The sequence below is a fragment of the Ictidomys tridecemlineatus genome, unplaced genomic scaffold (genome assembly GCF_052094955.1).
Source record: "Ictidomys tridecemlineatus isolate mIctTri1 unplaced genomic scaffold, mIctTri1.hap1 Scaffold_55, whole genome shotgun sequence".
Lineage (NCBI taxonomy): Eukaryota > Metazoa > Chordata > Mammalia > Rodentia > Sciuridae > Ictidomys > Ictidomys tridecemlineatus.
The window spans coordinates 1,079,895-1,094,065 of record NW_027523660.1 but is presented as its reverse complement, the minus strand read 5'-3'; the positions used below and the strand labels follow the sequence as shown (position 1 = coordinate 1,094,065).

Sequence of the window (14,171 nt, the reverse complement as noted above, 5' to 3'; positions counted from 1 at the left end):
GGCATTGGAGAAGATAATGCTAAGTGAAGTTAGTCAATCCCCCAAAAACAAATGCCAAATGTTTTCTCTGATATAAGGAGGCTGACTCATAATAGAGTAGGGAGGAGGAGCATGGGATGAATAGATGGATTCTAGATAGGGAAGAGGGGAGTGAGGGAAAGCAAGGAGGCAGGGGATTAGCCTCCTAATGAATGTGATGGACATCATTATCCAAAGAACATGTCTGAAGACACAAATTGGGTGTCAACCTACTTTATATAGAGAGATACGAAAAATTGTGGTATATATGTGTAATAAGAATTGTAATGCAAAAAAAACAAGTACATGAATAACGTGAATTGGCGTGAACATACTTTATACAAAGATAAAAAAATTGTGCTCTATATGTGTAATAAGAATTGTCCATTGTCGTGTATTAAAAAAAATAAAATCAATAAAAGAAAAAGAAGGGAATGGGGAGTGGGTAGGGAAAAACTGTGGAATGAACCCAAACTAACTTTCCAATGCACATATGTGAATATACTATAATGAAACTCATCATTTTGAATATCTATAAGATACTAATTTTAAAAAATGTACATAAATAGATCAGTAAAGTGGATGAAAGGGAACAGTGGGAGGGAGGATGAGGAGGGTGAAGGGACTGAATTGGAGCAAATTATATTCCATGCATTTATAATTAGTCCAAATGAATCTAATGTCAAGAATAACTATTATGAACAAATGAAAAAAAGAATAATGACTTCACTGTTTTTATAAAATGCATTCTCATAAACAATTCAATTGAGAGAAATGAAAAAAGTAAAAGAGAATGTATAATTCAACATCTCACAAAACATAACAATTATTAAGTCACTCTTCCATCTTTTTCTCTAATTTCAAGATGGCTCCAGTTTCATTTTCTTTTGATATTCTTTTATTTTTTTAACAAAGGTTTATTTTCTACATAAAATTCTTATATTTCTTTTGTTGAATTTATAATAAGGTCCTTGATATTATTTAATACTACTATAAATATTATAATAGTTCATTTTCTAAGCAACTATTACTTGTTTGAGATAGAATTGATTTGTCTGTACAGATTTTATATCCAGGAACCGCATTATCTTATTAATGAGTTATGAATAGGTTTTTGCATATATTCTCTATATATTCATAAATATGCAAATAAAGAACATCCCCCCTTTTATATTTCATTTTCTTGTCCTAGTGCAGTAGCTAGGGCTTCCAAAACAATGCTGATGAAAAGAAGTAATAGATAATCTTGTTTTGTTCAAATTCATCATTAAATGATTTTGGGCTGTAAATGTCATGTAGCCATGTTTTATCAAGTTAAGGATGTTTTTCTGTTCTTTGCCAAGAATTGTTTAAAATCAAGGCTGTATTTCAAATTTAACTGAAAACTTTTTCTGCATTGTTGACAACTTTATGAAATCTTTCCCCTTAATCTGCTAATGTGAACTACCTTGATAAATTCTGCTAACAATAATTTGAAAAAGCACTCATTAGTTCAGGGAGATTTTCTGAATTATTTTCCACAGCATCCTATGTTTATTCAGTCAATCTTCATTTGGCAGTTACATTATTTCTAACTTTTTATCATTATAAAAAACACCTAAACAGAGAATCTTGTGTATATGCATATGTTTTCCCCTCTTTTCCTGTATTTTGGGGGTGCATCTTCAGAGTAAATTCTCAGGAATGGGATTGCTAAGGAAAAAATATGTACTTATATGTTGTTAGAGAATGCTCAATTCCCCTCCAAAGGAACTGTACCATTTTTCTATTCCCACCAGTGATTAATAAGTATCTATTTCCCCTAAGACTCTCCAACAGTAGCTTTAATTTATGTTTTTATTAAAAATAAAGTTGAGTATCTTTTTATATGTTTAACGGGTATTTTTAAAATGTGTGTGTGTGTGTGTGTGTGTGTGTGTGTGTGTGTGCACGCTCACATGCTTGCTCATATTGTCTTTTCCTCTCATGTATTCTGCTTTGGTTATTACAATTAACATTTTTCTTTATATATTAAGAATGTTGGGTTGGGATGTAGCTCAGTGGCAAAGTGTCTGCCTTGCATTTGCAAAATCCTGGAATCGAACCCCAGTTCCTAAAAAGACAAAAAAGAACCCACCCCACCCCACCCCCAAAAACCCCCAAGAATGTTACCTCTTTTATGTATTACCTCTTTACTACCTGTTTTGACATTCAAAAGATGATTGCTTTACAACTTTCAAAAAGTCTTTTTGATGTTAAGATTATTTTTTGCCAAGTTGAAATTAAACTTGTTGTTACTTTGGGGTGAGTCAATTTTATAAGCTGTCATTATCTAGATCTTTCAGTTGAAATGGTAGGGCTGATGCTACATTCCTTACCAACAATCTTTTTTCCTGAGACTACACAGTAAGGTTTAATGTAATCATTATGCTTCAGATAATTTAATATGGAGGCAGTGATTTCAAGTCTGAATTTCTTGTTTAATTCAAGGTAGAATGTCAAACATTGTGTTCCATAATGAAGGAAGCTGACTGTAATTAAGATCATAGATTACATAGAAAGGTGCCTATTTAAGGTGTTTCAGAATGCTCTATGATGTGCTCTCTCTACATGGTCAACTCTTACATACTCAGTGAGTCCTAAATCTGGCCAGATTTATTGAACTCCCTCAGCCCTTCTTTTTTGCCAACCTACGACATTGGTGCACATCTCTAATCATAATCATGTGCTTTTGGCTCTGTCTTGCTGACTACACAATAAGCATCCTGAAAGGTGTGGGAACTGTTCCTTTTGTAGTATGCACAAGGAATAAACAGATCTTTGTTGAAGAAATATTTTATTGAATGAATGACTGAATTTCCAGTTCTAGAGGTTATCATGCTCTAGTAAACAAATGGCTAGAGAATCTATATCAATGAGTGAAGAAATAATAAACATAAAAGAAGATCAAATACTAGAATAATACCATACCATCTATAGCTCCCAGGTAGATGAAAAAGGGTGCATGTTTTTGCATCAAAGATAGAACCATGATAGTTGTAAATTGAGCCAATGCATTAAAAGGAAGATTTCTAAGTGAAGAATTAACATATCCAATTACATAGTGTAATATGAGAACAAGTCAACTACATTCATAAAATTCGAAGACTAACAAGGATAAGAAAGAAATCACTACACACAATCCAGTGTAAACTGTGCTATTCCAGCTACATCATCTGCTCTCAGATCTAGAGCAAATATCAGAAGAAATGTTCTTCCACATGGAACTGCTATGTAAATAAGAAATAGCTAACACTTGTGAGTATTTGTGTTGTGCCACATACTATCCTACTCCTCTCATCTAATCCTCACAGCAATAGTTTAGTTCTATTTTTCAGAGGTGAAAAGTGAGGCATAGAAAAACAAATTATCCATAATCACAGCAGTTTGGCTACAGAGTCCATGCTTTTAACCATCATGTCTCATTTTAACATTTTTATTTTAATTGTCCCTAAAGCCTTAAAAGGAACTGCAGGAGAACCTCCCCATCTCAAGCTTCTGCAAAGTTCCTTTTGCCATGTAAACATAACAGTCACAGGTTCCCAGGATTAGAATATAGACATTTTTGTGAGGCCACTATTTGTGCCTCATACTTTTAAATATGGAAAACTCTAAATGGCTACAGCTGTCCAAACCAAGTTTTCAATAACATCCCAGGGATGTTATTGAGCTGTCACTAAGAACTCCCAAGTAAGGGATTGATTAAAAAATAGTAACATTTGAACTTTGTACACTGAGCAGTGCACATTCACAGGAATGGACAGAGACTGAGTAGCCCAGATAGCAATATGATAGGTCTTTAACACTCGTATAGCAGTGAGCAGCAGGACTGTGTTCATTTGGTTAATTCCACTTTCAGTTTTTACTGCAAGACAAAGGAAGCCATTGGTAGCTGGTGAGCCCCAAGTTGTACTGAACACAGAAAGCACGTCTTTTTCTGACTTATCTGCCCCCAACCACCTCTTATGCACCAACCAGAGTAAGCATGCTCTCACTGGTGTCAAAAAGAGTTGGAAGGAATTACTGAATTCAGTGTGATTTTCTGTGAGAGGAAGATTCTAAGCCTAAACCTAAAGACAACTCTGATAAAATAATGACAATGAATTGGAAGGTTTGGAACCATTTTACCACACTACTGTAATAGGGGATACCAAAAAGTCCATCTTGTTGATGGAAACTGTTTATTAACAGGTGGTACTTGGGTAAAAACTTAAGTTGCTCTATTTCATTGTGCTTCATCTGTGGAAAACAATTTATGAAGGTAGCTATGGATCCCCCAAATGGCTGTTTGTTAAACATAGACAAGTTTGCTTAAGAATGTTTTAAAAACTGTGTAAAAACATCTGACCTAGCCAAGAATGTTACAGCCACTGCCACTGTGGAGAGGAAAGGGAATTGTGCAAGTAAGGCCTCTGCCTCTGCTGGGCACCCAACAGCACTGACACAGACCGAGCAATGAAACACCACTGTACCTGCAACAGGTACAGAAAAACAATGGGAGAACATCTGAAGCCCCTCACCCCCCCCCCGCCCATAACTTCTTTGTTCCAAGAGGGTGCTGAGAAAAATGAAGGTCTAAGTATCAAGTAGGATGGCCTCACATTCAATAGTCTCTGTGTAGCCATAGAGATCATGGAGAATCAGACAATGAAAGGACCACCAACCCGAGGATGAGTCTGGAGTGACATGGATATGAAGGTCAGTGGGATCCTTAAGGCCCTGTCCTCACATGCAGAAGAGGAAGTCATTCTTTTCTTTCAACTTTTTATTTTTGCTTTTTAAAAATTTCTATTGTTTATATCTCATATCATACCATAAGGACAATTTCTAGTCCAAAATTGGAAATGGCGTGACAGTCTTTGTTCCAAAATAGTACATTATTGTCTAGGTAAGAACATTAAAAGAGGAAAATTACCAAAGATTATATTTTTTTAAAACACTGATTTGAATTTGCTTTTTACATGATATTGTACAAATGTTTGTCACAGGCATTTACTTCAATAAGAGGTGAGTCAGTCTTCATTTTGCCTTGGTGTTTGGTGAATTAAATGTCATGAATAAGGAGTACAAAATTTGTTGTCCATACTTTTAGGACAGAGATGGACCTGATATCTAAAATGTAAACTAAGCATTATCATATGTGTGTGATTATATATTTATGTCTTCTTTGTTTTAGATTTATCATACTTGCAATTAAATTCAGATGTTTGATACTATCAATTCAAAGTCTGTCACACACATTTTTTAAGTGCACATTTCTTTGTAATTTTAAAATCCAATAAAAAGGATATATATAAAATAATATTTTCTATTATTTTGGGATAATTTTAACATAATTTAAAATAATGGTATTGTCAAATCATTATTTGGTCATAACATTTTGTAAATGGCACAAAACATGAAATGGGTCTTAAAAATCTAGCAAGAGAAAAATTTTGCAATTTGTACTGCACATCTGCAATTTGTACACACATACAAATTGTGTGAAAATATGAAAACACATGCACAATTTCTTTTGGTTGGTAACTGATTAGTAGTTGAGGAACTGCTCCAACCTTTCAAGATAAAGAGTAAAATCATAAGAAGTTTATTCACTTTGAAATTATATTAAAAGTTTGATAAAAATCTTAGGGGTCATTAGCATTCAAACAATAATATTTCTATGTCTGTCAAAAATTATACTTTATTAAAGTTGTTTGTATATAGGTTATATGAGTATATTCTTGTTTTTATTTTCTTTATTGACTGGTACTAGAAATATGTATTTTTCTGTGTTCAGAAATATGTGATTTGGATAATGGCTGAATTCTTAAGTGTCACCATCATATCTGGAAAAAAATAATAAATACTCTCACAAAACCTAAGATGAATCAGTGGGTATATGCTTCATACACAGATGCCATTTAGCATGCAAGGAAGAGTTACTACAGGTGTTGGGTTAAAAATTTGAGTGGCCAGAGGACTTTCAAGAAAAAGCAGGCCTGGGGCTGGGGATGTGGCTCAAGCGGTAGCGCGCTCGCCTGGCATGCCTGTGGCCCGGGTTCGATCCTCAGCACCACATACAAACAAAGATGTTGTGTCCGCCAATAACTGAAAAATAAATATTAAAATTCTCTCTCTCTCCTCTCTCACTCTCTCTTTTAAAAAAAAAGAAAGAAAAAGCAGGCCAGATGTTGCTTAGAGCCTTGATGAAGAGCCTACTCAATAGACATTTCCTATGAACCAATTTCTGCAAAGCTCTGGAGAAAACCTTTTGACTTCAAGTGACAAGATTCATGGATTAAAAAACAAAACAAACAAAACAAAACAAACTGAGCCAGACATAGTGCTGCATGCCTGTAATCCCAACAACTTGGCAAGTTAAGGCAAGAGAGGCCAGCGTGGGCAACTTAGCAAAACCCTGTTTCAAAATAAAAAAATAAATCAAAGAGCTGGGGATGTAGCTAGGTGGTAGAGCATCCCTGACTTCAATCCCCAGTACTACAAACAAACATGTAGAAACAAATTATAAAAAAGAAATCTTTCAAAACTGCTTGAGAGTAATAGAATATTAACAAGCCTTAAAACTATTGAAAAACAGCTAGGAGAACTACCAGATAACATTGAATGGTATTTTTCTTTCCTTTCAATATAAGTACATGACTGGATGAGGGACTCTGGCTCTGACTGTTTGGCTCAGTCTGAGAATTTGAGACTTTGAGAGAAAGGATGTGCTCGGAGAGCCAGAGTCTATCTGCACACTTTGGTGGTATTTACTGTTTAACCCTAAATATATTCTGAAATTCTGTGAAATAAGGATGCCCTAATATTCATGGAACAGCAATGAATATTTTGTTGCAGTTTTCAACTTCCTATATGCATGGGTAAGAAAAAAACTGCACTTTAGCTGAAAATGAAATACATATTTGCTTAATCTCAAGTTCAACTCAGAATTGAATATTTATGCAGGAAAGAAACAAGTACAGGTTTGATATTAAAGAAGTAAGATTCACTCTTCATTTTGAGTTTCAAAAAAACATTTTTTGTACATATCTAAGACTATATAAAAGATGAATAACCAATACAAATCTAGAATAATGTTGAGATTGCTAGGCTTATGTTTAGGTCACTCAGAAACGTTTTTTAAAATTTTGTCTAAAATTGTGACATGGCTATTTGTGCATGTGGTACTAGGAAATGAATGTAGGGCTTCACACAGGTGAGGCAAGCACCCTACCACTGAGCTACATCCCTAGTTCTTTCTATTTTGAGACAAAGTCTCTCTAAGTTGCCCCCACTGGCCTCAAACTTGCAATCCTCCTGCCTCAATTTCTCAAGTAGCTAGGATTATAAGCATATAATCCTGGCCAGCTATTTTTTTTAAATTTGTATTACTTTGTTTTATCATTTAGAAGCTTTAATATTCAACATGATAAATAAATTTTCAGGTAATAAATAATAGGTTATAAATTTTTATCCTCTATTTAAATGAAATCTACTGAGATTACCTTAAGAAAATTAAACTACTATTTGGACTTAAGCCAGTTAGTGTTTAAAGCAGTACAAAAAAGTTACTGTCTTATGAGAATTGAAGGCTTTGAAAATGATAATAATGTCAAAGAAAGGTTCAACAATTTTTTATTCTTTTCAAGAAAGGTTGGATAAAAATCCATTTTTGATTTTAAATGGGAATAAACTACTCTTGATCATACCATATTCATATATTATACTTTATCTCATTAGCTTAACAGTAGTAGTGTTTACCATGTGTGTTTGTCAAAACTTATAAAGCTGTACATTAAAAAAGATGCCTTTTATATATGTAAGGGACACCTTAATAAATCTTTTTTTAAAAAGATCACAATAAGCTAGATGCTATAGCACAAGCCTGGAATCCAGGTGACTTGGGAGGCTGAGGCAGGAGGATCCCAAGTTTAAGACTAATCTCAGCAACTAAGTGAGGCCCTAAGCAACTAAGTGAAATCCTGTCTCAAAATAAAAAATAAAAAGGGCTGAGAATGTGGCTCACTGGTAAAGTACCCCTGTGTTAAATCCTCAGTACCAAAAAAAAAAAGTACAACAAACTTACAATTATATAAATTACATAAAATAAAGGTAATAAAAATGTTATAATTCTTAGAAGCACCCTGCCATGATAATGTAGACACAACAGCCTTATCACGAATGAAATCTTGGATGTCTACAGTATAACAATTTTTTTCCCATTCTACAATTAAGTTAAAGGTCAAATTGTCCTTCAATGACATTTTCAATTTTATAATGACACAGGCCCTGGAAAATATGATCAAAAATCAAATATAGCCAATTGAACTATATGTACTCTTTCTTACTTTGAGGAAAATAATTCATGGAATAGAAAGGTTTAGTTAGCTTTCTGTATCTCTGAAATAAAATACCAAAATGCTATATCAGAATAAAAAAATCTAATTACTTTGGGCTTAATCTTTCATAGCAAATAGACTTAATTTACAGAGTTTCTTTTCAACTCAGCAACCTGAACCCCACAAAGACCTGTCCATTTCATGACTTACATCATCTGCTTTAAGGATCTTGTTTGCTACAGAAGTATAACTAGTGAACAAATAACCAAACCCAGAAATTTATAGAACTGGAATCTATTTCAATTACAGCATGTGGTTTGAAAAGGAAATAAAAAATGCAGAAAAATTTTAGCAAATTTATTTACCTCATCATCTCAGCAATCTTGAATTTCCTACAAATATAACAAGTAAAATATAGCTCTTTATTCATAAAGACAGGCAGATTGGAAATAATTACCTTGTACCAAAGAAACACTAACAATAACATTTTATAGTGATTGTAATTTTTCTAATAATCCTATGGTGTAGGACTGTTAGCATCATTTATAGGTGATAATGAAAATACAGTAGCCACCACTACCCCAGCAAATGAAAAGTATAATGCCAAATGATTTGTATGTGGTGCCTAATTTTTATTGTAACCCTATTAATTAGACATTGTCAACATCTCCTTTTATAAAGAATTAAGTACAGTCACTTAACTACTGATTGGCAGATGTTAGACTCAAAAGTGCAGGTATGTTATTGGTCTAAGCCTATACTGTTTATATTACAAACGTCTTCTACCAAAGAGTATTTAAATTACTGGAATATGACTTTAATTATGAAGTTTTCTGGATGATATGTATATTATATTTAATTATACCATAAAGCATAGAGTCTTTTAAAAAAATGCATCACAATAGTACAGTGCTATTTCTACACTTCCAAAAATGAACTAATTCATCAGAAGTAAAAACTGTGCACTGTATAAGAACAGAAGAAAGTATAGAAGTAGAAGAGGCAAATAATTTACTCAGGGTGCTTGACTAGGGTATTTTACAACCTTGTCAAGATCTTCCAAAAATAAAAAGGACTTGCTATGTATTCTTTATTTCCCTGTTAAGGGCAACTGTTTAGTATCTATTCCTCCAGGTCCAGGTTTCACAATCATATATGATTATTTAAAGAACAGCTAGATATATAAAGAAAAGAATTAACATAGCAAACAGTTACTCTAGAAAGCCTACTTACAATGTTGGTCTATGGCTAGCATCTGGGAACCTGGATTTCAGCAGGATTCCCATCATGCCCTGTTAAGAAGATCACTGTGCCTAAACCGTCCATGCAAACAATATGGTTTGTGCTGAACACTTGCTTTCTTCCTGGAGTCTGTAGTTTTGGTTCATGCTAACCCCAATAAGTGTCTTGTGCACTGAATCTCTACAGTGCTTCCCCAATAGACAATATTTTTTCATTTCACAGGTGTGAAAGAATGTTGAGAGAATCAAATACATATTTGACTCTGCTGGGAGAGGACTCTTAGAAGTTTGGTTTCCTCTGGAATTTGCCTGTGTGCCTTTACCCTTTGCTGATTTTGTTCTTGTGTTTTCTTGTTGTAATGACTCAGAATACAACTGTGAGTACAGCTATATGCTGAGTCCTGTGGGTCTTCCTAGCCAATCACTAAACATGGGATGTTTTGAGGATCCCTGACACAAATAGTAAGATACTTTCACAATAAACCGATAGCTACCGCTAACAGAATGGCCATGATAATTTGCTTAAGATTGGCAAACCTGGAGATGTTTTACCCGCCACTAACAAGTACAAAAGTAAGTTCCAAACACCTGACCTTAAATTATATAATGTATATTTTTTGTACCCACCAGGCACTCTAGCAGGAAAAGAATTAGGAGACCCTGCTCCAGCACCACCTTCTTCTTCATCTTCTTCAAATTCCAAATGCTCTTCCTCACCAGGGGCTAAAATTCTCCTATATAAAAAAGGACAGAAAAATTAGTGAGCTACTCCACTTAATACACCAGCTAACCCTCATAGCCACTAACTTCCCAGATAAGATGCTGATTATTAGGTTGATGTTGATATAAATGTCAATGTCAATCATCTCATTGCTACCAGTCATATCACCAATACCAAATTTGATAGGGAAAAAAATACAGAAATATTTGAAAAACAGGCATAAAATAGATAATAAAATCAGAAGACAAAATATGGATGCTTATTTATTTACCTTAATGGGCTAGGCTGAACATCAAATGGAAATTCTTTATTATATGTGAGAATATTTTTTAGGACTAGAATAAAGACATAGACAAACATTAGTCTTATATCTTAGTCTTACATGTTATGTAAGTCTTATATATTAGTTAGTCTCATATGTTATATCTTAAATTGATACTTTTAATCATATTTTATAGTGTATTAAGCACACATTAATATATGTATTTTAAATTCCGAGCTTCACTATCATTTTAAGACTCTGCAATTGACTACTGAGTGTCTTAGCAAAATAAAAATGTCCATAATGGACTGCAGGTACCAGTATTTTCAGAGTACTGTAAGATCTCCAAGGAAAGTCTCAGAGCCCTCATAGAAAATGAACCATAAAATAGTTCTCCAATGTACAAGGTCCTAGGTGATATGGGGTACCAGTGAAAGAGAATACCTCTTCTCCTGAAGTATTTTAATTAAAAGATTGATACTGAAGATGATTAATTAAAGAGAAATAGATAATCACATCTTATTCTTTATCCTAAATAGATTTCCCTCAATACTTATCACACTGGTAAGGTTTGTAGCAGCAAGGTTATAATTCCAATATTCCTTTTATGATGAAATTTATTGTATATGTGTGCACACATATATACATGCATATATATATATATATATGTGTGTTTATATATATATATATATATATATATATATATATATATATTTTTACACGTGTGTACACACACATACACATACACACACACACACACACAGCAGACTTTCTCCTCAGGGAAGTCATCAAACAACATAATGCTATCACCTCTTGTGTCCTGGTTGATTACTTTCTGGCATGTAAGCCTACAGACAGATGTTCTACAATTCTATCTGTATCTGGAAAAGTATTTTATGAAATTTATTGTTTCATTTCCCAATTTATGGGTTCCTAGTGACTACCTGCAATTATTTCAAGGTGAATATTTAGCATTATTAATTGGGCAACCCATGGTTTTTACTCTAATTACTCAGACTTTAATTTTGGAGTCTTGCAGATTTCAGTTAAAAGGAGTATGGCATATTGGGTTCCTAAATAAGGAAATTCAAAAAGAACAGGTTGTAATTACATAACTTATTCCAATAGGAGTCAATCATCCAGTGAGAAAGAAGTTGGAAACTTGTACCCAGATTCTCATTACTCACTCTTATTCTCTCTCCCTTTAGCTCTTCTTCATTCTTTATCTCTTTCTTCTTCTCAACAAATGCATACCGAGTACTCACAATGTTCCAATCACTGTTTTAGGTGCTAAAGATACACAGTAATCAAGAACTCATATTTGGACCTTAGACCTTACTAAGGAAAAGTAGACAATAAATATGCCAACAAATAAACAAGATAATGTAAGATGTGATTAGTGGTATGAAGGATACAAGCAGGATGCTGTGTAAAAGCAGAGAGAACCTGGTAGAGTAGCTAAGGTAGACAGGGTGCCTTTCAAAACTAAACTGTAAGAAGACATTTGAGCCAAGACCTGAGATGAGAGGAATCATCCATAAGTGGCTCTAGCATAAGGCTTCCCAGGTATTAAAGAACAGGCTGGAGCAACAACAAAGGTTCCAAGTAGGAAACAGTTTGCCTTATTCAAGGCACAGAAAGGACTGTGGGAACTTAAGTCTGACAAGCAAAGGGGAAGCAGCAGGAGATCAAAGTAGAAGGTTTAAACCAAAACCTAGCCCTACAATTACAACAATAACTTGAACATTTACATAAATACTCTAATCTCCCCAGTTCTAAAATGAGAATGCTACTTCCTTTACAGGCTATTGAGAGAATTACAGCCTAAATAAATGTATACAAAATGGCAAGGGAAAATCTAAAATGGACATTCACTCTCTCCATGACCTTTTTGATCTAGTTGACTAGAATCCTAATATTTCTTATCTCACTAAGAAGTACTGTTTATTTTTTAATACAAGAACATCTTTTCTATACTTCTGCATGATCATTGTTACTAAACTATTAAATCAACTCAATATTAATAAGTAATATTAATAAATATTGATCACTTACACAACAATGGAATAGATACCAAGAATGGGGAGCAGGTAACAAAAAGATCATGTCTCACTCATACCAGAAACAAACACACAGAAATGATCATATTGTAATAAGAGTTTAATGAAATGAGCAAAGAAATCAACCATTAAAAATGTATATAACAATAATTTTTAAAAGCTGATCCTGTTATGGTGTCATGTGTCTGTAATCCCAGGTACCAAAAGCCTGAGTCAGGAGGACTAGAAGTTCATCTGCCTACGCAATGTAGGGAGACCCTGTCTCAAAATAAAAATAAAACAATAAAAGGGCTGGGGTTGTAGTTCAGTGGTAGAGTGCTTGCCTTGCACATGTGGCAATGGGTTCAATCCTTAGCACTACATGAAATGAATAAATAAAATAAAGGTATTGTGTCCATCTACAACTAAAAATGTTTTAAAAAATAAAAATAAAAAGGACTGGAAATATAGCTCAGTGGTAGAGCACCCCTGGGTTCAATCCCCAGTACGTCAAAAACAAACAAAAAAGTTGAAAAATATCTTGGTTATTAAGAATATCTTGGCTGAGTGTGGTAGTGCACACCTGTAATCCCAGAGGCTTAGGAGGATTAAGAATTCAAAGCCAGCCTCAGCAAAAGTGAGGCATAAGCAACTCAGTGAGACCCTGTCTCTAAATAAAATACAAAATAGGGCTGGGGATGTGGCTCAGTGGTTATCTTGCATTTGTATTGTAACAGAATAATTAAATAGTATTTTCATTTCTTTGGTATCAAAGCTCTGAAGAGGAAGTATTTGCTTTAGAATAATAGCTTTGTTATATTATTTTTACAAGTTAAAGTACTATGAAACATTTAATTTATGTGAATAGCTTTAGAACAAATTTAAATAGCTTTAAAACAAATTCTGTTTTACTTTCTATAACTGTATTATAGGTTTACATTTTCAACAACTATGGAATAACAGATTCTATTGTTCTTTTAAAATAGCTTAAACTTTACATAGAGTTTTCTTTCTACCAATACTAGCAATGATGTCTTAGGAGGAATTGAAGAGGAGCTTGAATTTTACAAAAGACATTATCATAAGTATGAAGCATGTCATGGGTTGGAGATTCATTGGCTGATTTGGTAGGACTTACACACTTTGGATCACTACATGGCAGACATCTGATGCTACTCCACCATGGAAAATTCAGCACTCCCAGCCTTTCTCTTGGAGCACAGACCTACCAACCTCCTGAAGCTAACCCTCAAAAGATGACACACAGGCAAATATCAAAATGCATTTTGCTTTTGGTGACTGACGTGTTTCATTTTTGTGGTAGGAAAATGGGCAGCTGCCTCAATTTTGAAAGGTTATTTTTTAAATTATAGGAAAAGATTCCTTCAAAACATTCAAATCTATTTAACTCAACACAATCTTGCCAAGTTCATACTACACTTAAAGCATTCAATAGGCTCTGGGGTGGGGGAAGAGTTCATTCAAATCTCTTTGAGGACTAAAACAAATACAAGTGAAAATAACACATGTGAGAATCTGACAATGGATAGT

General features: G+C 33.9%; 1 protein-coding gene across 1 annotated transcript in view; it reads right to left on the bottom strand.

Annotated features, from left to right (window-relative positions):
* The window catches only part of LOC144374013 (axin interactor, dorsalization-associated protein-like), a 36,510-nt gene that overhangs the window by 7,774 nt on the left and 14,565 nt on the right, over nt 1–14,171 (bottom strand). Inside the window, exons 2-3 of the mRNA XM_078036973.1 lie at nt 10,591–10,654; nt 10,226–10,332 (exon numbers count right to left, since the gene is read on the bottom strand). Coding sequence (XP_077893099.1) covers nt 10,226–10,332; nt 10,591–10,654 — 171 coding nt within the window. The remainder of the gene's footprint in view (nt 1–10,225; nt 10,333–10,590; nt 10,655–14,171) is intronic.